The sequence below is a fragment of the Giraffa tippelskirchi genome, chromosome 7 (genome assembly GCF_054371585.1).
Source record: "Giraffa tippelskirchi isolate mGirTip1 chromosome 7, T2T-mGirTip1v1.2.pri, whole genome shotgun sequence".
Taxonomy (NCBI): domain Eukaryota; kingdom Metazoa; phylum Chordata; class Mammalia; order Artiodactyla; family Giraffidae; genus Giraffa; species Giraffa tippelskirchi.
The window spans coordinates 9,017,467-9,041,307 of record NC_137281.1 but is presented as its reverse complement, the minus strand read 5'-3'; the positions used below and the strand labels follow the sequence as shown (position 1 = coordinate 9,041,307).

At 55.3% G+C, this 23,841-nt stretch overlaps 2 protein-coding genes across 3 annotated transcripts; one reads left to right on the top strand and one right to left on the bottom strand.

Moving 5' to 3' along the window:
- Positions 1-17,982, top strand: NPAS1 (neuronal PAS domain protein 1). Of its 2 annotated transcripts, none has more exons than XM_081515548.1 (12): positions 1-162; positions 1,203-1,364; positions 1,858-2,093; positions 9,935-10,008; positions 10,278-10,367; positions 12,264-12,438; positions 13,862-13,977; positions 14,157-14,314; positions 14,927-15,033; positions 15,508-15,608; positions 16,644-16,738; positions 17,066-17,982. In XM_081515548.1, the coding sequence occupies exons 2-11, from the start codon at positions 1,264-1,266 to the stop codon at positions 16,704-16,706; spliced, it is 1,221 nt and encodes a 406-aa protein (XP_081371674.1). In that variant the 5' UTR covers positions 1-162; positions 1,203-1,263; the 3' UTR covers positions 16,707-16,738; positions 17,066-17,982. The 2 variants fall into 2 exon arrangements, with proteins under 2 accessions (XP_081371674.1, XP_081371673.1); XM_081515547.1 differs by having other exon boundaries at positions 93-162; positions 15,461-15,608; positions 17,392-17,982.
- Positions 17,983-18,079: 97 nt separating this feature from the next.
- On the bottom strand, positions 18,080-20,588 carry TMEM160 (transmembrane protein 160). The gene is made up of 3 exons (XM_081515549.1): positions 20,360-20,588; positions 18,950-19,042; positions 18,080-18,425 (listed from the first exon to the last, which is right to left on the bottom strand). The coding sequence occupies exons 1-3, from the start codon at positions 20,565-20,567 to the stop codon at positions 18,160-18,162; spliced, it is 567 nt and encodes a 188-aa protein (XP_081371675.1). The 5' UTR covers positions 20,568-20,588; the 3' UTR covers positions 18,080-18,159.
- Between the last annotated feature and the right edge of the window lie 3,253 nt (positions 20,589-23,841).

The window sequence follows — 23,841 nt, the reverse complement described above, 5'->3', positions numbered from 1 at the left end:
GGCCTCGGCGGGCGCGGAGAGCCTAGCGCCACAGCCCGCGCGCCCCGCGAGCCCGGCCCGCCCCGGGGTCTATGGGGCCTCTCCTCTGCACCGCCCGGCCGGCCCCACGCCGCGCCCGGAGCCTGCCCTCGCGGCCAGGTAACGAGGCGGTGGGTCTTTCAGGTAGGGGACGCCAAGGGGCAGGTATGAAAAGACAGGGAACTCCTGAGTCCTGGAGGTGAAGGGGACCGGGACTCCAGTGTCCTGGGGGCTAGAGCATCGGAACGCCTGTCTCCCGGGGCTGAGGGTAGGGGCGCACGGAGGTTGGGTCCTGGAGAAATAGGGGGCTGGGGGATGTGAACGCCAAGGTCTAGGGCATCGGGGGACCTGGCTGGGGAGGCTTGGGGGCCGCGTGGATGTGGGGAGCGGGGCTGGACCCTGAATGCCTAGCCCTGGAGGAATGAAGACCTAATTGAACATGTTTCCGGTTCTGGGGAATCTGAATACCAGGACACCTGGGCTCAGAATTCTGGATCCATCCTGAGGGCTACCTCGGGCTGAGGAGCTGGCTGCTGCATCGGGGGTCTTCAGGGAGGAAGTTGTGGTTCCGGAGATTTGGCGGCCGAGACACGTGGCATCACCCCCAGGGGATGAGGGGTGGTCCCTGGGGAGAGCATCGGGTGGGGTCCCTAGTTCCTGTTCCCCCCGCCCCTATCTCTTTAACCGAGCCCGGGAAATAGGCGCACCGCAGATGCGAAAACCAGACTCCTGGGATGGGGTTGTGGTAGGAGCAGGTCCCCGGGTTAGAGGGCTCTGGGGGCTGGAGCCGGTCTCGCCTGGGCCCCGGCGAGGCGCCCGCCCCCCGCCCGGCTTGGGCATGCTTGGCACGCAGCGCGCGGGCCGGTCGGATCCGTATGCGCGCCGCGTGCGCCTATTGGTATGCGGGAGCCGGCCCGGCGCGGGCGTGAGGCGGGCGCGCTGGCGGGCGGCGCGGGGGAGGCGGCGGCGGGGCACGTCCTCACCCTGAGTGAGCTTCGCCCGGAGCCCGGCACGGTGAGAGCTGCGGGCTGTGTAGCCTGGCCTCCGGGGAGGGGAAACTGAGGCTGCCTCCCGCGGCAGCTCCTCGCCGGGACCCTGCGCCCCGCGGACCTTGGTTTGCCTACCAGGTGTCCCACGCGCCCCCTCGGGCGCTGAGCGCTACCTCCCGCTCCTTCCCGCTGCAGGAGACGCGGCTCTCGAGCCCCGCAGGCCGCTCTGAACCCGCCTGAGCGGGTCCCCGCGGAGATGGCGGCCCCCTACCCCAGCGGTGGCGGGGGAGGTCGCGGCGGCAGCGTCCCTTGGGACTTTCTGCCGGGGTTCGTGGTCAAGGCCCCGCCCGGACCCTGGTGAGCAAAGCCCCGCCCCTCGGGCTGTGGCCCCGCCCCCAAGGCGGGATCCGACGAGAATTCACATTCACCTTCGCCTCGCCCCTCGGGCCGTGGCCCCGCCCCCACGGCGGGGTCCAGGGAGAATTCACACTCACCTTCCGCCCCGCCCCTTCGGGCTAGGCTTTCTCACCCGGAGTTGCTCTACCGAGGTTCTGCAACTCACCGCACACCGGGCGTTCGGTTCCTAGCCCCCTTTTTTGGGACTCCTACCCAACATTCTTACCGCTCCCCTCTCCTTCCTCCTTCCCCCCAGCATTTACACCCCCAAGTCCTGCCCCACGGCTGGGCGGAGAAGTCACTCTCAGGCTCTGTCCCGACCTCCAGAGTGTTGAACCCACTTCCAACGTCCTGTCCCCTCGTTCCCGAGGCCCCAGGAGGCGGGGCTCGCCCCCTGCCCCCGATCCCGGAGTCCTCGGGCCGCGCTGACGCTCCCTCCGCGCCGCCCGCCCAGCCTGCAGGCGCAGCGCAAGGAGAAGTCCCGTAACGCTGCGCGCTCGCGGCGCGGAAAGGAGAACCTCGAGTTCTTCGAGCTGGCCAAGCTACTCCCTCTGCCCGGAGCCATCTCCAGCCAGCTGGACAAGGCGTCCATCGTGCGCCTCAGCGTCACCTACCTCCGCCTGCGCCGCTTTGCCGCGCTCGGGGCGCCGCCCTGGGGGCTGCGGTCTTCGGGGCCGCCAGCGGGCCTAGGTGAGTGCGCATGCGCGGGGGTGGGGTCCTGGCGCGCTCCCCCAGGGCAGGGGGCCCCAGGTCTGAGCTGCGCCCTAGCTGTGGCCAGGCTCCTACACTCGAAGGGAAGGGAGTACAAAATTTGGAGTCGGACCTTTTGTGTGTTCCTATCAGATGGCTTCTGCTGTCCAAGCCTCAGTTTATTCATCTGTAAAATGGGCTCACCAGGTAGGGACGGTTTCATGAATTCTGGCCTGGCCGTACTAGGGATCATGCCACTAGTAAGGGCTATTATTTTTATTAGAGGAAATGATTCATCATTCTCACAAAGGATACCCGCAGCTCCATGAGCGGGACAGAGAGCACCCAGCCCGTGCCTCCCATCCGTTAATGAGCAAGAAACACCCCGCACTCAGACCGGAGGGACGCCAGAGGGAACACAAGGACTCTGGCGTCTGAATTCCCAGTCTGGGATGCGGGAGGGGGACGGGATAACATGGCAGGTAAGATGGCGAGCTTCAGTAAGACAGAGGTCTCTGTCTCCGCTTGGCCATTCCCCAGCATTGTGACCCCCAGGCAGTTTGCCTCACCTCTCTGTGCCTCATTTGTGAAATGGAAATCATGATGAAGCCCCTCCACTCCCCAGGGCTGAGAAGAGAAAAAGGTCTACCAGGTAATAGAGACCCTAAACACACCGGTTCCGAGTAAACAGCCAATGTGTGGCAATTACTGTTATCATTGGTTGCTTTTTGGTCGCTCAGTCGCGTCTGACTCTTTGCGACCCCGTGGACTGTAGCCCACCAGGCTCTCTCTGTCCATAGAATTCTCCAGGCAAGAATACTGGAGTGGGTTGCCATTTCCTTCTCCAGGGGATATTCCGGACCCAGAGATCAAACCGCATCTCCTGCATTGGCAGGCGGATTTTTTTTTTTTTTTTTTTACCGCTGAGCCACCAGGGAAGCCTTTATCAATGGGTACTTGCAGGTTTATTGAGCATGTGTTGTGTGCCTGCTACTGTTCTGAGACCTCTGCACCCAGCCGAAAACAAACTGGAGAAAAGTCCCTGCTTTGGACAGGCTGACATCCTACTCACCAAGACATGATAACGAAATGCAATCGATAATATGCTAAAATATAGAACATGTAAAACACAGATACATATAGACAGATATCTACTTTCATTATTATTCAGACTTCATTACACAGAAGTGTTACGTTATTGTTATTACTTCTATTTTATGTTTTATTGCTTTACTCTTATTACTAGAAGTGTGCGAATCGTGTTCTTCAGAGTTCTCAGGTGACAGGGACAGGGCACCCTAGGCAACTGCGCCCCCCCCCACCCTAAGATGGATTGTCCTTAGGGTGGGGTTGGAGGGGCTCCAATTCCCCTCCTGCCCTGGTCTCGGGGGGAGGGGGGAGAGAAAATAGCATTGATTAAGTTCGCAATAAATCACCATTTAAATTTAAATAATCCGGCTTCCCAGGCGGTAATTAGGCGAATTGACTGGCGCGGAGAGAATGCGGCATTAGCGCCGCTGATTACTGTCATTACCGCGAACAACATGTGCGCCGGCGGGGGATAAACATCTTGTCTATTGTCCCCAAGCCCCGAGGAGAGAACGGGGGGGGGACGCTGAGAGCCCCGCCGGCGTCCAGACTCCCCCCTCCGCGCTTGCCCGGATGGGTCAGGCGAGGGGGCAGACCACCGACCTCAGCAACCCCCTTGCCTGTAGGTGGGAAGGCAGGGCAGGACAGTGTGCTGGGGAGGAACTGCGTGGACTCCCCCCAAAATTAAGAAATGGGGGCATCTGTTCTCCTGGGGTCTTCAGCAAGAGGCCAAGAACCTGCTTCAACAGTTCAGATGGGGAAACTGAGGCCAGTGACTTAGTTGCCGTCAGAGAAAAGCACATTGTAGGCTCCCTTAAGGAGGGGGGACTCCTCAAAAATACTAGTAATAATATATGCTGCAGACACTGGGTTGAGCATTGGATCCAAATTCACTTGCTTAATCCTCTTAGAAATCTTCAGAGGGAGGCAGTGTTTTGATCCCTATTTTATAGAACTGCAAAACTGAGACCCAGAGAGGTGATGCTCTTTGCCCAAGGTCACACAGCCAACAAGGGACCCAGCTGAGATTCAAACTCAAGTGGTCTGGCTCTGACGCCCACCTTCTCTATCACCATACCTGGCAAATGTGTGGGCTCCAGGGATGGGTTCTGGGTTGCTGGGCTTGGCCTCTCTCTGGGCTTCACGCTACCATCTGTAAAATGGGATCACAAATGTTGAAGTCTAGCCCAGGGGCTCTGAGTTTGAAGAGGAGACAGCTTTGATCTCCTATCATTCATTCATTGTCATTGATTCAACTGTGCCAGGCAGTGTTCTAGGGATTGGGGACATTGCAGGGAGAGGACAAAGTTCCTGCCCTGGGAGGTGGGCTACAAACCTGGTCCCCTGCCCTCTACCTCCCTAATGTCACCTTTCTACCTCTCTAACGACGTCAAGTCCTTGCCCCACATTGGCCACCTTGCTGTTCAGAGAAGCCTGTCCCCACCCCAGGGCCTTTGCACCTGCTATGCTTCCACCAGGAACCCACATTCCCTTAGAATGTGGGCTTTTAAGTCAGACTTTCCCCAACCACACTATTAAAAATAAAAGGGACTTCCTTAGTGGTTCAGTGGCTAAGAGTCTGCACTCCCATTGCAGGGGGCCTGGGTTCAATCCCTGGTCAGGGAACTAGATCCCACATGCTGCAACAAAAAGTTCACATGCCACAACTAAGACCTGGTGAAGCCAAATAAACAAAAAATAACAACCTTCTGCTCCTGGCGCATCCTGTCTCCCTTTCCTGCCTTATTTCTTTCCATAGTACTTATTGCCATCTGATATTGTATATTTCTTATTTCTGTTTATTTAATTTTAAAAAATATTTATTAATTTATTTGGCTGTGCCAGGTTTTAATTGCAGCATGCAGAGTCTTTTTTTTTTTCTTTCCTTAGTTGCAGCATGTGGAATCTAGTTCCCTGACCAGGAATCCAACCCAGGCCCCCTGCATTGGGAGCTCGGAGTCTTAGTTAGTGGACCACCAGGGGAAGTCCTTTCTCTTGTTTATTGTGTTTCTCCCCTACAGCACCTTGTTTGCTGAGCCTAGAATAGTGCCTGCACACAGGGAGGGATCACTAAATATTTGCTGGGCAACTATGAAACTGGTGGGGGGGCTTCCCAGGTGATGCAGTGGTGAAAAATCTGCCTGCCAAGACAGGAAACACGAGAGACGATGTGGGTTCAATCCCTGGGTTGGGAAGATCCCCTGGAGGAGGAAATGGCAACCCACTCCGGTATTCTTGCCTGGAGAATCCCCATGGACAGAGGAGACAGGTGGGCTACAGTCTATGGTGTCGCAAAGAGTCAGATATGACTGAGTGACAGAGCACTGTTAGAACTAGATGGGGGGGCATCTCAATTCACATGTCAGGTGTGACCTCTCTGATGAAGTGACCTTTGAGCTGAGACTGGGAGGAAGTGAGGGAGCAAGCTCTCAGGAAAGCCGGAAGGAGAGTGCTCCAGGCAGAGGGAACAGCAAGTGCAAAGGCCCTGAGGCAGGCGGCAAGCAGTTTGCTGCTTGCAGGCCACAGCGGTGAGGTCAGGGGCTCCGGAGAGGAAGAGAGGAGCAAGTGGAGGGGGAGTGGTCAGCAGGTCAGGGGCCAGGTCCTGCAGGGCCTCTCAGGCCATGGCGAGGACTTTGGCTGCTACCCCAAGTGAGATGGGAGCCACAGAGGTGATGGACGTGAGGGAAGAAGCAGGGAGCCCAGTGCGGAGGCAAGTGCAGTGATCCAGGCTGGGCATGAGGCAGCTAGGCCAGGGTGGGGGCAGTGGGATGAGAGGTGGTGGGATCCAGAAGATGCAGTGACGGTCTAGCCTCGGGACTTACAGAACAGGGGTGTGAGTGTGAGGAAAGAGAGGGTCAAGGTGAAGAGTAAGGTGCCCCCCAGAAGATGCCTGCAGTAGAGTTTATCCGTAGAAGTGCCTAGAAGAATAACACAGACTCACTTACTGTATGGGCTTCCCTGGTGGCTCAGTGGTAAAGAATCCACCTGCCTATGCAGGAGACACAGGAGACACGGATTCGATCCCTGGATTGGGAAGACCCCTTGAAGAAGCAAATGGCAACACACTCCAGTATTCTTTCTGGGAAAATGCCACGGACAGAGGAGCCTGGCGGACTACAGTCCATGAGGTCAAGAAGAGTGGGATGTGACTGAGCAGCAGCAGCAGCACCTGGCTGTGCCATGTGCATGCATGAGCCCACCCAGCTCCAGCCCTAGACCCATTTCACAGATGCAGCTGAGGAAAGTACAGGCAGGAATGCACCTGCTCCAGCCCCTCAGGCTTGCTTCCAGGGAGCAAGGCACTCTGATGAAGGCAGGGGGTCTCCCTCTCCCAGACTTCCACAGGTTCCTGAAGTTCCAACACTTCATCCCCACTAGTCTGGGACAGCAAAGCCCTCAGGGCAAATGTTTGTTGAAAGAATGAATGATGGCTGGGGTTTGGACGTGAACAAGGAACAGATCTGGGAGGGACAGGAGTTGAGGTTTTCGTGAGAGAGAGGGGAAGGAGGAAGCAGGGAGTCGGTGGACTTGGGGCGGGGTGGGGCTAGGAGCCATAAGACCCCTCAAAGACCCTTCAGTCAGGGATGGGGAGAGACCTAGGGGACAGGATAGGGGAAGAGCGAGTGGCTGAGCCCTCCCTCCTACATGCACCCCCATCCCGACGTGCCCATTAACGCTGTTAATTGCAGCCGTTCACTCTGACCTGGGCTGATCCTGTGAGAGGGAAAATGAAGGAATTAGCAAAAATGACAGGGGAAAATTGCGACAATTAGCAGCCGGCATTGTTCCCGCCTGTCACCCGGCTGGTTCCTGCTGCATCTCGGGGGAGGGGTCCCCATCACCACCACCCCCCTCAGTTATTGTCCCTGGAACTCCAGGCGGGGTTGGAAAAAGGGTGTGAACAACCGTGAGGATGTGTGTGTGGGGGGGCTCCTGGAGGGAGGAGGCGTGGCCAAGCTGAGGTGGAGCTCGGTGGCTGTGTTCTGATTGGGGGGGAAGGGGAAGGGGCAGCGTTCCGCTGCCTGGTGTTTTGATGGTCTGGAAATCACAATAGTAATCAGGCTATTAATACTAATCCCAGGTTCTGTTTTGGGAGCACCTGCTGCGTGCCTGCCCGTGGTAGGCCCTCTCTGTTCCCTAAGTGGCATGAATGCTCAACATCCCCTAACATCAGCCAGTCCTCTTAGCAAACCCATTTGACAGAGGAAGAAATTGAGGCACAGAGAAGTGAAGGCACTGGTCCCAGGGCACACAGCCAGGGAGGGGCAGTGACTGACACCAGACCTGGATCCTCAGGTCGGCAGGAGCCGAGTGCTTGGGGACCCTCGAGGTCACTGACTCCCCAATCTGGGCACAGACCCCTTGGGGAGTTGTTCTCTGCAAGATCAGGGAGGGAGCCCAGGGCCGCTGCCCACACCCAACCTGGTTGTCCAGAGCCCTCTGCTCTTGACTGTTGGGGGGATGGACAGCCTGTGTCTCTGCCTCCATCTCCTTCACTATCTGTATCTTCCTGCCACTTTCCCTGTATCTCTCTTTGTGCATTTCTTTCCTTCCATCCCTCCATCTCTTTATGTTTGTTTTTAAAATGTTCTGTGCTGGTGATGGCCTGTGGGATCCTAGCTCCCCAAACAGGGATCGAACCCGTGCTGCCTGCTTGGATGTGGGAAGTCTTATCCGCCAGACCTCGGGGGAAGTCCCTGTCCTTCCATCTCATAACATCTCTCTGTCTTTGCCTATCTCTATCTCAATTTCTGTGTCTATGTATCGCTCTCTTTTTAAAAATATTAAAGGGGTAAAATGTATGTAACATGACATTCACCGTTGCACAGCGTGCAGTTCAGTGGCACATTCCCAGTGCTGTACAACCAGCGCATCTATCTGGTTCATGTTCATCGCCCTCCAAAAGCCCTGTGCGGTTTGAAGTCTCTCCCAGCTTCTCTTGCCCCGCCCTTCAGCCCCTGGCGATCACTAATCTGCTTCCTGTCCCTGGATTTGCCTGTTCTGGATATGTCATATAAATGGAATCCTACACTATGTAGCCTCATGTGTTCGGTTGCTTTCACTTAGCATAATGGTTCTCAAAGTTCTTTTATGTCACAGCGTGGATCGGGACTCCACTGTTTTTATGGCCGAATGACATTCCACTGTATGAATATAGCACATTTTACTTATTCATTCAGCAGTTAATAGATATTTGCATTGTTTCCACCTTTTGGCTATTAGGAATAATGCTGCTATGAATGTTCATGTCCAAGTATTTGTTAGAACACCTGTCTTCCATTCTCTGAGGTATATAGCTAGGAGTGGAATTGCTGGGTTATATGGTCATTCTTTGGGGAAGGAAAGCGCAACCCACTCCAATATTCTTGCCTGGGAAATCCCATGGACAGAGGAGCCTGGTGGGCCCCAGTCCATGGGGTTGCAAAAGAGTCAGACATGACTGAGCAACTAAGCAACAAATAGTAATTCTTTATTTAACTTACTGAGGAATCGCCAAACGATTTCTCCAGACTGGCTATATCATTTCCCATCCCCACCAGCAGCACACAGGGCTTCCGATTTCTCCACATCCTCGCCAACACTTATTTTCTTTTTCTGTTTTTAAATTCTTGCCATCCTAGTGGGTGTGAAATGATCTCTCATTGTGGTTTTCATTTGCATTTTGCTAATGACTAATGATGTTGAACATCTTTTCATGTGCTTATCGGCCGTTTGTGTATCTTCTTTGGATGACTGTCTGTTTAAATCCTTTGCCCGATTTTGATTTTGTTTTTGGCTGTGCTGTGCAGCTTACAGGATCTTAGTTCCCTGACCAGGCATCGAACCCTAACCCTCAGCAGTGAGAGCGCTGAGTCCAAACCACTGGACTACCAGGGAATTACTCTTTGGCCCATTTTTTTAAAATTTATTTATTTTTTATTAAAGGATACTTGCCTTACAGAATTTTGTTGTTTTCTGTCAAACCTCAACATAAATCAGCCATAGGTATACATATATCCCCTCCCTTTTGAACCTCCCTCCCATCTCCCTCCCCATCTCACCCCTCTAGGTGGATACAGAGCCCCTGTTTAGTTTCCTGATTTGGCCCATTTTTTAGCTGGACTCCTCATCCTTTTGTTGTTGAGATGTAATGTCCTTATCTCTTTCTCTATTCCTTTGTATCTCTGTCCATCTATTTGTATCTTTGTCTCTCAATGTCTCTCTATGTCCCTATCTCTCTGTCTCTTTCTTTTTTTCTAGATTCTTTCTGCTGCATTCTCATCCTTCAGGTCTGAGCTCAAAGGCCCCTCCTTCAACAGGCCCTACCCCATTTTTCTTTATTTCATGCCACCTATTTGATTCTCCCTAGCACTGGCCACAAATGATAGTTCTGTATTTGTTAGTTTCTTGCTCATTTATATCTGCCCTGACTTGGGTACCCTGTGACGGCAGGGGTGGGTATCCTGGTCACCACCCACTCTGTCTCTAGCACTGCCCAGTGAAGGCCAGATGCTCAGGGCGTTTGCTGGAGGACTGAATGGATGAATGAATGAATGAATCCCTTTCTGTATTCCTGGTGTCTCTCTGTCTCTGTGAGTTTCAGTCTGCCCCTCCTTACACCCTGGGTCTCTCCCTGACAAGGCCCAGGGCCCCCCAGTGCCTCAAGACTGGAGACAAGAAAGGGAGATCTGTAGCCTGCTTCCCTGGCGGTCTTCCCAGAAGTCAGGGGTCAAACCAGCAGGCTCTGGCCTTACCCCTCACTCTGCCCCCAGCCCCAGGCCGCAGGGGTCCCGTGGCGCTGGTCTCCGAAGTCTTTGAGCAGCACCTGGGCGGACACATCCTGCAGGTGAGTCCCCTTCCCCGCCTGCTGCTCCTTGCTGCCACCTGGTGGCTGACTTGAGAAAAAGGCACTCTTCTCTCCAGCCTCAGCCTAGGGGGAGCCCCAGAACTGGGAGGCAGGCTGCTGGGGCTCCCCTTTCTTCCTCCTCCTCCCCAGGGCCACTGAAGCTCTTTACCCCAGATTAACCCATGGTAAGCAGAGATCCATATTTCAGAACCTCTTATAGATGCCGTGTCCTCCTCTCCCCACGCCCCCTCTCTCTCTCCCCACTCTAGTCCCTGGACGGCTTCGTGTTTGCCTTGAACCAGGAAGGGAAGTTCCTCTACATCTCAGAGACAGTCTCCATTTATCTGGGTCTCTCACAGGTAAGGGTCCCGCAGCAGGCTGCCTGGCCCAGCTCAGCTGCCATCTCCCTTGCCTGCCCTCCCCTCTCCTGGCCTCACCAAACCAGCATGGAAAAAAAAATGGATGGGCTCTTTGGCTCCCAAAGTGTGTTCCTTGGGACCCAACATGACACCAAATACAGAGGAGGGTTTTTAAAGTAATAGGTCGATTTGAAGAAAGCAAATCAGCAGGAAGGTAAGTTTGCCTGTGAGTAGTCACCAAATGTACTGATATTTACCAAAACGTGTTTCTTCTTAACACTTTAACAAATAATTTTATTTATTTATTTATTTTTGGCCCTGCTGGGTCTTCATGTCTGGGCTTTCCTCTAGTTGTGGGGAGTGGGGCTTACTCTCTAATTGTGGTGCAGGGGCTTCTCATGGCGGTTGCTTCCCTTGTTGTGGAGCAGAGGGTCTAGGGCGTATGGAGCTCAGTAGTTGTGATTCTCAGGCTATAGAGCATAGGCTCAATACTTGTGGTAAATAGCACAGGTTGTGGCACACGGGCTTAGCTGCTTTGCGGCATGTGGGATCTTCCTGGACTGGGGATCGAACCCAAGTCTCTGGCATTGGCAGGCAGATTCTTTACCACTGAGCCACGAGGGAAGCCCTATTCTTAACACTTGTAAAGGATTCCAGCCATTCCTATTGGAAGGACTTGGGTTTTGCCAGCTGACTGGTTTGCATTTTGCCTTGATTTCAACCCACTGTTTCTGCTCCAGCTCCTGAAGCTGATGTCTGAGAGGGAAAGGAGGGCAAAGAGGAGCCCAAAGCCCCCATCCCTGGAGTCCTGGCTCCTTGCGGCCGGCATCTTAGGTCTTGCCGATCCAATCAATGCAAATCGCTGCCAACTTTTATCGTTTTTACAGAGATTTTGACAAATGGCAAATTTCAAAAATTCAGTGCATTGGTTTTTGGCTTTTGTGAGCAGCTCTTCAGGGAGTTGTTGGAGGTTCCTGGAAGAGGAAGACCTTGAAGGGGGAACATGGACAAGAGGAAGGGAAGGAAAAGAGTGGAGGGAAGGCTGGAAGCCTGTGTGTGTGTGGGGGGGGCGGCGGTTAACCAGAAGAGAGGGAAGCATGTGACCCCCAAACCCAGGGGCAGTGGGAGCATGGGAGGTTTCTGAGTAGAGGAGGGCCATGGTCCGAGGAGTACCTTATGGAGGGGTATGTGTGTGAGGACTGAAGGGAAGAAAACCAGTGAGGACTCTGGGGCAGGAACACACAGGGAGAAGATGGCTGCCGGCTCTGGGACCGTGTGGAGATGAAGGGACCGCTGCGAGAAATTTGAGGGTTGAACTGAATGTAAAAATCTAATTAAAAGGTTCTAACACTTTAAAGAGTTTGAAAGTCATTCCACTGCTTGTGTCCCGATTTCCATTCCTGCTGGGACATCCTGTGAGTCATTTCAGGGCGCAGTTGTTTGCTGTATGGGGGTGAGAATGAGTAAGCAGGAACTGGGTAAACAGAGGCTATGACACCCCCGTTCCACCCCCCCCCGGCTTCTTTTCTTTTTTTTATTTATTTGGTTGCACTGGGTCTTAGTTGTGGCACGTGGGATCTAGTTCCCTGACCAAGGAACGAACCCGGGTCCCCTGCATTGGGAGCGCAGTCTTAGTTACTGGACAACCGGGGAAGTCCCCTCCCCCACAGCTTCTTCATACCGGAGGCAGGGGCAGAAAATCCTTAATAATCTCTGGGTTTGAAGTGGCAGAGCACGGGAAGAGCCTAAGTTTATATTCTCCTTTTAGAAAGGTTTAAGTAATTTTTATTTTTCTAATGGAAACACAAGACTGGCATGAAACACACCTGCTTGTAAGGCGGGCAAGCGACGGCGCTCACCTCACCGGCCCCCTGCACCTCCCTCCTTCGCCGGCAGGTGGAGCTGACGGGCAGCAGCGTCTTCGACTACATCCATCCCGGGGACCACTCCGAGGTGCTGGAGCAACTGGGGCTGAGGGCTCCGACCCCCGGGCCCCCCACCCCGCCTTCCGTCCCCTCGTCTTCCTCTTCCTCCTCATCTTCCTCTTCGCTTGCGGATACAACTGAGATCGGTAATTCCCAGCCCCCCCCCAAAAAAGAGGCCTGAGGGACGCTGGGTACAATGTATCCAAATATGTCTTCTTTATACAAAAACACTCTTGTTAAGAGTTGTGCAAAGCAAGTTTTTGTAAAATGAGTCAGAGTCTAAATTGAGGAAATGAGACGTGGCTCCCTAAAATTGCCTAAGCTCCCTATGAATGCCTGAATCCCCAAGACTGGAGCTTTAGAAAGACCCCCTCTGACTGCAGAGTGGAAGCGGGTGCCTGTGGGTTATTATTATTTACCAGGCTTTGGTAAATAATAATAACAACGCATGCTTATTGGGCATCTACACGTGCCCCGCCCTTAAGTACATAATTTTATTAAATCCCAACCACAAACTCATGAAACAGAAACTATGACAATCTCCATGTTACAGAGGAGGAACCTGGGACACAGCACAGAGAGGTTAAGTGTCCCAGGTCACACAGCGGTAAGTGGCTGAGCTGGACTCGGGCCCAGATTTGTCTGACTGCAGGGTCCGTGCTTCTAACCTTTCTCTCCAGTGGAAAATTCCACTCCGTGTTGGGGAGGGAGGGTGTTGGAGACTACCCTGCAAGTTCCTTTCAGCTGTGAGATATTGGGGTCTGAGGTTGTCTTTCTCATAAATAGGCTTTTCTGATGTGGGGTTTGCTTTATAGGAAAATCACGTGAGCTATCAGCAGTGCTTGCAACCAGTGCTGCGACTCTTGTGGGACTGTTGGCAAGCGTGATTATATTTACACCTCAGTTTGAGGCCCAGACAGGGTTATCTGGGTGTGAGCCTATTTATAAGACTGCTTCACGGGGTTTATAGAATAATCTGTATTTGTGAGGCTTATCTGTTGTCATAGCCAGAGCCCCTACCCTGTGCTCAGCCCTGTGTTGGGCAGGGCTGGAGACACAGCTGTGGCTAGAGCTCCAGCCCCACCCTCCCACAGCTCACAGTCCAGTGGAGGACACTGAATGGTCCCCAGGCAGTAATGACGCAGAGTGGGCAGGGCTGGGGTAGGAGACACACCAGAGGGGCAGTTAACCCAGCCTGGGGGTCAGGGAGGACTTCCTGGAGGCAGAGATGTCTGAACTGAGCCCTGGAGGTTGTGGCTAGAGATGATGTCATTAAAAGGCAGTGCTTGCCAATCTTAGGCCATGGTGAGGAGCTGGGCTTTCTCCCAAGGGTATGAGGGAGCCATGGCAGGTTCAGAGTAGAGGTATAGGGTCAGATCTGAGCTTTAGAAACAGGGGGCTGGCTGCCGGTGAGAGGGAGGGGAGCTTAGTATATGGTGTCAGCGGGCTTGTAGAACCATCAGGTGTGTCAGAGTGATTGTGGTCATGACCTTCTGTCTGCAGAGGGTGGGGGTGGCCTGTGTGTGTCCGCTTCAGGACCCCATAACCTTCCTTCACGCTCCGCCCCAGAGGCCAGCCCCACCGAGGTGCCCCCGTCCTTCCGGGTCCAGGAGCGCTCCTTCTTCATCCGCATGAAATCCACCCTTACCAAGAGGGGGCTGCATGTCAAGGCCTCGGGATACAAGGTGGGTGTGAGCTCTCCGCGCTGAGCGTCTGTCTCCCGTGTCCCCTCCCCCACCCTGTGTTCCTGCCAGCTATTTCCCGGGGACCCCAGAGCCTGGGGACGACGGTCAGAGTCAGGCCCTGTGGCCAGGTTGTGGTCCCCGCGCCCCAAGGGCCCCACCTTGACACCCCTCCGACGCAGGTCATCCACGTGACTGGCCGCCTTCGGGCCCGCGCCCTGGGCCTCGTGGCCCTCGGCCACACGTTGCCGCCGGCTCCGCTAGCTGAGCTCCCGCTGCACGGACACATGATCGTCTTCCGACTCAGCCTGGGTCTCACCATCCTTGCTTGTGAGAGCAGGTACCGGGGTTGGGGTCTGAGGTGGGCCGATGGGGGCGCACGGGAGAGGGACGTGGGCGGGGAGTCAGAGGAGCCAGGGGTCAGGAGGCTGCGGGCCGGGCAGACGCAGGAGGCGAGAAAGCGGCGGAGGGCTGCCTGGAAGCGGAGTGAAGGCGGGGCCTGGGGTGGGGCCTGCGGGGATGGAGGCGGGGCCGTGTTCCGTTCCCCCGCCAGATCCTCCCTTCGCGGCTCCCCTCTGCAGAGCTCAGCAGTTCTTGATCCTATTTCTCTCTGCCTCGCTGGTCTCTCAACTCTTATCCACTTTGTTTCCTGCACCAGGCAATGGGGGGAAATAATCAATAAATAGCGAAATCGTCCACAATTCAGGGGCCTCCGGAGTGCCCGGGGCCACCCCACACCCAGGAATGCCAGCTGCTCGAATGCCCATAGCCGCCCTAGAAGGGGACACTATTATTTTAAATATTTTCCCGCCCGTTTTAAGGGGGAAAAACTGAAGCCCGGAGCACTCCAGAGCCAGAGTTTGGGCGCTGAGTGACTCTGGAACCAACCCTGGCCCTTCTCCCCATCCCACGGACCCCTTCTCCCCACCTCTCTGTTGGCCCCTGCCCTCAGGGTCAGCGATCACATGGACCTGGGGCCCTCAGAGCTAGTGGGCCGCAGCTGCTACCAGTTTGTCCATGGACAGGATGCAACCAGGATCCGCCAAAGCCACCTGGACCGTGAGAACCCCTCACCCTCGACCTGAGCACCCCACCGCCCTGCTCCCTGGAAGTCCTTCTTTGGGGCTGACCACGGTCTCTCCTGCTGCCAGCTCACCACAGGATGAGCAGCAAGGGAGTCCCTGAGCAAAGTCTCAGGAATTGGGGGTGGAGGCAGGATTTATGGGGACTGGGGTCTCTCTGACCCAGACTTCAAACTCCAGGGGCCTCGATGCCAGATTCCCTCTGTCTTTCTGACTTGGGTTCTCTCTGTCTCCCTCTCTGTGCCCTGCCTTTCTCTTCTCCCCACCATCTCACCCTTCCTGTTTCCCTATCACCCACCCCCTCTCTGCTCCTGTCTCCCTGTCCAACTGTCTCTTTCTCTCTCTGTCCATCCCACCCCCACCCCATCCCTTCCGGGCTCTCTTGGTCCCTGGGCTGGGCCCAGTGCTGGACAAGGGCCAGGTGATGACTGGTTACTACCGTTGGCTGCAGCGTGCTGGGGGCTTCGTGTGGCTACAGTCCGTGGCCACCGTGGCTGTGAGTGGGAAGAGCCCTGGAGAGCGCCACGTGCTCTGGGTCAGCTATGTGCTCAGGTGAGGGTTGCCCCCCCTTCCCATGAGGCACTCAGAACTCCTTCCAGAAGAATCTGCCAGCTCTTCCCACCTTTGGGTGGGAGCTCTCAGGGAGGGTTTCTAGACAAGTCTGGGGGTGGGGGAGGTGAGGCGGTGAAAACATGAAGGGGAATGGAGTCCAGCGAGAGTGAAGACCTGGAGGAGAAAAGACCTTGCTTGCAGGAGGCAGAGAGGAAGTGATGGTCTCTTCTAGGGAGAAACACAGATGCCAAGTGGCCTCGGGCCTAGGTGGGCTTTGGGGCACTGGGGAGCCATGGCAGGCAGTTACCAGGAGAGGGCCAGAGCAACTGATGGAGAGAAACTAGAGGTGTGGAGGACATTCCAGGCCGAGCACAGACAAGGCTCAGCGTCCCAGCTGACCCAGCAGAGGAACCCAAGGGAGCAAGCGCTCTGGGCTGGAGTCGAGTCCCCAGAAGCGAAGCTGAGGATGGTGGTGGGGCACTGGGGAGCCGTGAGAGGGTTTAGACTGGAGGCAGTCATAGTCAAATCGGCTTTGTGGAAGGACCCTCTGGCTGCCATGAAGACGGAGGTCAGTCTGTGGGACAAGACGGGCTGGGAGCCTAGGGACAGGGAGACGCCAGGCAGCACGGGAGGAGTCGGGGGGCGACCACCGGGCCATCTCTGGCTTTGCGGGGCCTGGGCCTGGGTCTCTGGGAGGAGCAGCAGGTTTGGAAGGAGGATGCTGAGGTCAGATGAGCATGTGGTGCCCAAGGGGACACTTAGGGTGACATTCAGGCGTCCATGGGCTGCAGAAGTTTGGCCTCAGGAGACAGGGCCAAGCTGTCTAGATGCCAACTTGGAGTCTGGGGTCCAATGATGAGGCCTAAGTGCCTCGGGTTGGGGGTGGTCCCCAGTCACTGCGGTGGGGGGAGGTGCCGGCACTCAGAGCAGGAGGGGAAGTCTCCACTCGCAAGACTGGTGGGCAGGAGGAAGGCTCCCTTCCCCAGAGGCTGGGTGGCCTGGGCCCCTAGCTCCCAATTTCATGTCTTGTCCCAGCCAAGCCGAGGGGGACCAGACACCTCTGGATGCCTTCCAGCTTCCGGCCAGTGTGGCCCGTGAGGACGCGTCCAGCCCGGAGCCGGAGCCCACAGGTGAGCTCCACCTCCCAGCCCAGCCCCTGGGAGGCTCTGAGCGGCCTCTGGGACCTGTGCCGTGCAGTTGGAGGCTATTTACAGTAAAAGTACAGTTCAAATTCCAGGAGTTCCCTGGAGATCCAGAGGTTAGGACTCTCAGCTCTCACTGCCACGAGCCTAGGTTTAATACCCACTTGGTGAACCAAGACCCCACAGGCCACGCAGTGTGGCACAAAATAATCATAAATAGTTTCAATTCCATTTCCTTAGTCGTACTCCGCACATTTGAAGAGCTCAGGAGCTATAGGTGGCCAATGCAGATATGGAACATGTTCATCCTCACAGGAAGTCCCGTTGGATGGCCTGGGTCCAGACCGGAGCCTCTGACCTCTGGAGCCTGGTCACACTTTGTGCTGGGGGCAAGCCGGCCCCACTGTATGGTGTTTAGCAGCATCCCTGACATCCACCCCCTTGGATCCAGGCGCATCCTCTTCCCCAGTTGTGACGACCAAAAATGCCTCCAGACTTTGCCAACTGTCCCTGGAGGGACAAAACCACCCCAGCGAAGACCCATGGGTCTGGACCACAGAGCGTGACCCCATTCTACAGATGGGAATGCTGAGGGCTGGGGATGCGTAGGCACAGCACCCTTCAGAATCTTCCTCTTGCAGAGCCAGAGCCTCCAGTGGAAGGAAAGCAGGCCACCCCCACAGAGGAGGACGAGGCCCCCCAGCCCCGGGGCAAACCCATCAAAGTGGAGCCCACCCCCGGGGAGACTGAAGACCCGGAGGACAGTGAGGACGAGGAGCCGTCGGGCCACCTGGCCCCAACAAGGCCCGAGTTCACGTCCGTCATCCGGGCGGGGGCCCTGAAGCAGGATTTGGTGGGGCCATGGGGCCTGGCGCCTCCTGGGGACCCCCCGCCTTCCCTCCTGCACACCGGCTTCCTGCCCCCCGTCATGCGGGGCCTGTGCGCCCCAGGCACCATCCGCTATGGCCCTGCTGAGCTGGGCCTGGTGTACCCACACTTGCAGAGGCTGGGACCGGGCCCCGCTCTCCCGGAGGCCTTCTACCCGGCCCTGGGCCTGCCCTACCCGGGGCCCCTGGGCACCAGGGTGCAGCGGAAGGGGGACTGAGGACTGGGACAGCCCTCCATGTGGCCGGACCTGGAGGACGAGTGGGGACCCCAAGGGGACGGGGGCAGGGCTCTTGGCCCCCGTGAATTAAATGCCTGCTCCTGCTCTGTGGCCACGGAGCTCCTCTCCTCGCCTTCCTCCTTAATTATCTCCACGTGCCCCGCTCTGCTCCTCCTCTCCCCCTTGGCTCAGCATCCCCGCCAAAGAAACCACCACTCGGAATCTGGAACGCGGAAAGGGTCAGGTTTTAATGTCCCAGTCCTCCGGGCCGGGCTGGCCAGCGCCCGGCCCAGTTCCCCGCGGCTCACTCAGGTGGAGGCCGGCCCGCCTCATCGGGCCCTTCGGGCGCCGCGGTTCCATCATCCTCGGGTACCAGTTCTACATCCAGCTCCAGCTCACCCATGTAGAGGCCGACGGCACAAGCCCAGAGCAGGCCGGCGGCCAGCACGGCCCCCACGCCTGCAGCCGCGCCCCCCACCGAGAGCTGCATGGGCCCCCGCAGCGCCGCCAGGCCCACCACATAGGAGGCGCCACCCCACACCACACACAGGCCGCCCAGCAGGAAGAAGCCTGTGGGACAGAGAGGGGGACCGTGGTCAGAGAGCCCCATCCTGGGGACCCAGGCGGGTTGGGGGCCCGAGGTGGTCTTAGAAAGGGAATGGGGCGCACTCAAGGGCAGGGTGAGGGATAGTACAGAGGCAAGGTCAGAGACATGAGAGGGAATGTGGGGGGTGGCTAGGGCTTGGAGGGGGGAGGCCCATCTGAGAGCAAAGATAAGATGGGAGTGGCAGGGGCAAGACAGCTGGGAGTGGGGGCAGCGTGAGGGGCTGAGACAGGGACCCCCATTCTTGTTGAGAAGTCAGATTGGAAAGGGCAAGGACCCACAGCCCTGCCCTGAGCCACCCCCTCTGGTTGGTCCAGTGCCCATGAGGTAGGGATAGGGACAAGGTGGGGAGAAGGAGGACACTCACAAATGAAGGGAAGGCACTTCTGGTGGGGGAAGCACGAGGGGTTCATTTACTACTGGGGGTGGGGGTGACGGGGTGGGGCAGGATGGAGTCTAACTTGCGGGGTGTGGGGGGGTCTACACTCACCATAGGCGGCCTCCCGGCCCATGTCGCTCTGCATGAAGGAGATGACCCCGATGCCCGATGCCAGGAGGCCATTGCGGAACCACGAGAGGAAGGCTGGGGTGGCGGCAGGGCAGAAAAGTCAGCGTCAGCCCAAACCCTGCCCCCAACCCCCCAGCCCGGATAGTCCAACCGAGGGGCGCCTCTTCATCCAACCACCATGTGCAGCCCTAAATCCCCACCTTGTCCCGGCGGCCTGGCTATCAAAGTCTACCCCCGAAAACCCTCTCACGTCTCCATCTCTGAGTCCCTCCCCACCCCAAACTCTGCAACACCAAAGATACAAGACATGAGTTGGAGGAGGATCTAGGATCAAAATGGCAGAACCTGAATCTGAGGCGCTGATGCTGGGAAAGACTGAGGTCAGGAAGAGAAGGGGGTGACAGAGGATGAGATGGTTGGATGGTATCACCGACTCAATGGACATGAGTTTCAGCAAGCTCGGGGAGATGGTGAAGGACAGGGAAGCCTGGCCCGCTGGCAGTCCCATGGGGTCGCAAAGAGTCAGACATGATTGAGAGACTGAACAACAACAAATCTGAGGACAGGAAGACCCCAAGAGGTCATCTGGGTCAACGTCGTTGCCACACGTGTATCCCTCATGGGCTCGCCCTGCCCCACTTCTTTCTCAGATCCCCCAACAGTTATCCCCCTATTTTCCCAGTCCTCTCTCCAGCCTCCCCTTCAGCTTTCTGAAACCTCACTGCTAGCGGGTATGCTCCTCCTCGACGTCATTCACATCCATTCAAGTCCCTGGTGTGCCACTAGCGGGGGACTGGTCGGGTTACAATCCCCGCCCCGTCCCATCCAGTAGAAGACCTCCTCTCCAATCCAGACCTCCAACGCCCACGTGAACCCCCGCCCTCTGCAGCCAGGGGCACCACGCCCTCCAATCAGTCGAGAGCTTCTCTTCTATTGGTTGTTCCCTCTTCCAATCCGGAACTTCCCTCCTCTTCTGTGGGGCTCTACGCTCCCGCCTTATGCAGAGCGGTCCCCTAACCTGAACTGGCCCCTCCAACCAGGCCCCCTCTTGCATTCAACTCCCCCGCCCATAGCCCTCTTTGGAAGCCTCTCCCATCTAGACAGCGCAGTTGGATAAGGCTCCCTGTCCTGGCCCGACCAACCTCTCCAGTTCCTACTGCACCTCATAAACCAGACCCACCGTCCCATCCGCAAGCCCTTCTCCTGTGCGGACAGACTGCGCTCCTGCGGCCAGCCGCTTCCCTGTGCTTACACCGAAGCCCTTCTCCCTTCTAAGCTCTGGCCCCGTTTCCAGCAGAAATCCCACCCTCATCCTCCACTCGTGCGCGCGGGCAGGTTGGCTAGGCGGAACCCCGTTTCCCATCCAGGCTGACCCCAGCCCCAGCCCCAGACCTGTCTCGTGCGCCTTCCGGAGGAGCCAGGCGTCTGCGCGGTCCAGCTCGGACACGGGCGGCGGCGAAGCCCCAGCGCGGGGGCCGTGGCCAGGGGCAAAGGACCCCCGGGCGCCCCCGCTCCGGGGCCGCGGAGGCGGCAGCAGCGCCCCCCGGAAGCGGAGTCGGGCAAGGCGGGCGGCTCGAGCCCACCACCAGCCGCCTCCCATGGTTCGCACTACGGCCGCCGCGCCCCGCCCCGCCTCATGGGCCGCCCGTAGGCTGAAGTACACGTCACTCAGGCTTAGCCGCTTATCTATTGGTTTTGCGCGCGCCACTCAGGACCAGTGCGCACTGTCCACTGGTCGAAAGGGTGGTGATCCCTCCTCTGTCATCTGTGCCGGTATTGTGCGTCCCACCTTGCTTCGGGGATGGACTGCGAATCCCAGCGTTCATTGCATCGGGGGAAGGCCTGTCTTCAGAAGTCGGAGGCGCAATGTCTATCGGGACTTGTAGTTTTTGTTAATAACATTAATTTTAACGACCAAAAAATCAAAACTCGCGGTACTTAATGTAGAACATTTGCAAAATTTCGAAGACCCCAAAGGAGAAAGTAAAACTCATCACTGACCCCACCAATGAGCGGTTACTGGTAATACTTTGTTGTATTCCTATCCCGTCTTTTTTCTAGACGGGTGTAAAAGATTGACGTTTGACCACTTAATTTTTTTCATGTAACAGTCAATAGTGAACACTGACCAGTGGCATTGAATATTTTCCCACGGCATAATTTTTTTAATTTAAAAATATTATTTATTTTGAACACGTTACAAGATGCAACTTACAAAGTGCATCTAATGAAAAGAAACACACAGTACCTCCGTGGGGGTCTAGTGGTTAACAATCACATTGCAATGCAGGGGACGCGGGTTCGATCCCTGGTCAGGGAATGAGATCCCACATGCCACAAATAGCATGCCAAGTAAATTTAAAAGAACAGGAAAAAGAAAATGATGAGTTTGTGGCAGTCAGCCTTTACCATGACCCCAATGATCTTCACATTTTGTATATAGTCACTCCCCACATCAAATCAGGACTGGTCTGTGTGAGCAGTTGAATGCTGTGGAAGTGACAGTGTGACTTCCAAGACTGGATCTTTTAGGTCCTTTATGACTTCCACCTTGTTCTCTTGAATCACCTTTTCTGTGGGAAACCAGCTACTACATTTTGAGGATACTCAGGCAGCCTTGTGGAGAGGAACTGAGGCTCCTTGCAAACAGCCAGCAACAGCATGCCAGCCACACAGGTGAACTCACTTGGAAGTGAACCCTCCAGTTCAGTTCAGTTCAGTTCAGTCGCTCAGTCGTGTCCGACTCTTTGCGACCCCACGAATTGCAGCACGCCAGGCCTCCCTGTCCATCACCAACTCCCGGAGTCCACCCAAACCCATGTCCATCGAGTCAGTGATGCCATCCAACCATCTCATCCTCTGTCGTCCCCTTCTCCTCTTGCCCCCAATCCTTCCCAGGTTTTCTGAACGTTGAGCTTTAAGCCAACTTTTTCACTCTCCTCTTTCACCTTCATCAAGAGGCTCTTTAGTTCTTCTTCACTTTCTGCCATAAGGGTGGTATCATCCGCATATCTGAGGTTATTGATATTTCTCCCGGCAATCTTGATTCCAGCTTGTGTTTCTTCCAGCCCAGCGTTTCTCACGATGTACTCTGCATATAAGTTAAATGAGCAGGATGACAATATACAGCCTTGACGGACTCCTTTTCCTATTTGGAACCAGTCTGTTGTTCCATGTCCAGTTCGAACTGTTGCTTCCTGACCTGCATACAGGTTTCTCAAGAGACAGGTCAGATGGTCTGGTATTCCCATCTCTTTCAGAATTTTCCACAGTTTATTGGGATCCACACAGTCAAAGGCTTTGGCATAGTCAATAAAGCAGAAATAGATGTTTTTCTGGAACTCTCTTGCTTTTTCGATGATCCAGCGGATATTGGCAATTTGATCTCTGGTTCCTCTGCCTTTTCTAAAACCAGCTTGAACATCTGGAAGTTCACGGTTCACGTATTGCTGAAGCCTGGCTTGGAGAATTTTGAGCATTACTTTACTAGCATGTGAGATGAGTGCAATTGTGCGGTAGTTTGAGCTTTCTTTGGCATTGCCTTTCTTTGGGATTGGAACGAAAACTGACCTCTTCCAGTCCTGTGGCCACTGCTGAGTTTTCCAAATTTGCTGGCATAATGAGTGCAGCACTTTCACAGCATCACCTTTGAGGATTTGAAATAGCTCAACTGGAATTCCATCACCTCCACTAGCTTTGTTCGTAGTGATGCTTTCTAAGGCCCACTTGACTTCACATTCCAGGATGTCTGGCTCTAGCTGAGTGATCACACCATCATGATTATCTGGGTCGTGAAGATCTTTTTTGTACAGTTCTTCTGTGTATTCTTGCCACCTCTTCTTAATATCTTCTGCAGCCCCCATCAAATCTTTGGGTGATCCCACCCCCAGCCCAAGATCATGGGAGACCTTGAGCCCGAACCACCCAGTTAAGTCACTTCTGTAGGATTCCTTTTTTTTTTTTTTTTTGCCTCATCACACATGTGGGATCTTAGTTCCCCAATCAGGGACTGAACTGCCTGCTGCATTGGAAGCAGGGAGTCTTAACCACTAGACCACCTGGGAATTCCCCAGATGTTTTAAATGAGCATCTAGTGATGTCTCTCCCAGCTTAAACCCTCCCAGGAGGGGGAAGACCTTCCACAGCTTTCCATTGCCTGCCCCCCCAAAACCACGACTACAAGACCTGCTGGGCCAGGCCCCTCTTGCCCTCTGCTCCTTCATCTCCCACGGGGAAGAGCTTGGATTTTATGGAGGGAGAGGCAGATCGGGGGTTAAACTTGGGGAGGGAGTTCAAATAGGCTGATAGTCTAAAAGATAGTCTGCCTGCTGGCAGTGAACACTAAGCATTAAATGGGCTTAAATGGGAACTGAAAATATTTGAAACACATTATTCACATTCTTGGCTGGTGAGATGGTTTAGGCAAATTGAGAGAGGGGGAAAATTTAAATACCAGAAAGGGTCAGAGCAGAGAAAACAAATCCTTTTTAAAGAGACAGAGCTGGCCAGTGGCCTCTGCACTTGTGATTAGATCAGTGGTTCTAATACGAATCATCCAGGAACTTTGTTAAGACAAACATTAATGCTCCAGCCCTACTCTGGAGCCTTGCCACCAGGACCGGGTGTATGGGAGGGTGGGACCAGTCACTGGTGGCCTTTTACAGTGAATATATTAATATTTTTATTCACCACAAGAAAAGAAATGATAATTACGTAATGTGATGGAGATGCTCCAAGATTGTGGTAGTAATCATACTGCAATGTGTAATTGTATGTACAGATCATTGTGTATCACATCATCATAGTTACAATACAATCTCATACAGTGTTCTATGTCAATTATACCTCCATTTAAAAAACTTTTTTTTGGGACT

What these genes read in the sequence shown, in the direction of transcription:
- TMEM160 (XM_081515549.1), bottom strand. Translation starts at nt 20,567, where the DNA reads ATGGGAGGCGGCTGGTGGTGGGCTCGAGCCGCCCGCCTTGCCCGACTC. An exon ending in CCGGAAGGCGCACGAGACAG is followed by an intron (nt 19,043 to 20,359) that starts GTCTGGGGCTGG and finishes CCGCCACCCCAG; the next exon opens with CCTTCCTCTCGTGGTTCCGC. An exon ending in GGGCCGGGAGGCCGCCTATG is followed by an intron (nt 18,426 to 18,949) that starts GTGAGTGTAGAC and finishes TCTGTCCCACAG; the next exon opens with GCTTCTTCCTGCTGGGCGGC.
- NPAS1 (XM_081515547.1), top strand. Translation starts at nt 1,264, where the DNA reads ATGGCGGCCCCCTACCCCAGCGGTGGCGGGGGAGGTCGCGGCGGCAGC. An exon ending in TCAAGGCCTCGGGATACAAG is followed by an intron (nt 13,978 to 14,156) that starts GTGGGTGTGAGC and finishes CCTCCGACGCAG; the next exon opens with GTCATCCACGTGACTGGCCG. An exon ending in ATCCTTGCTTGTGAGAGCAG is followed by an intron (nt 14,315 to 14,926) that starts GTACCGGGGTTG and finishes CCCTGCCCTCAG; the next exon opens with GGTCAGCGATCACATGGACC.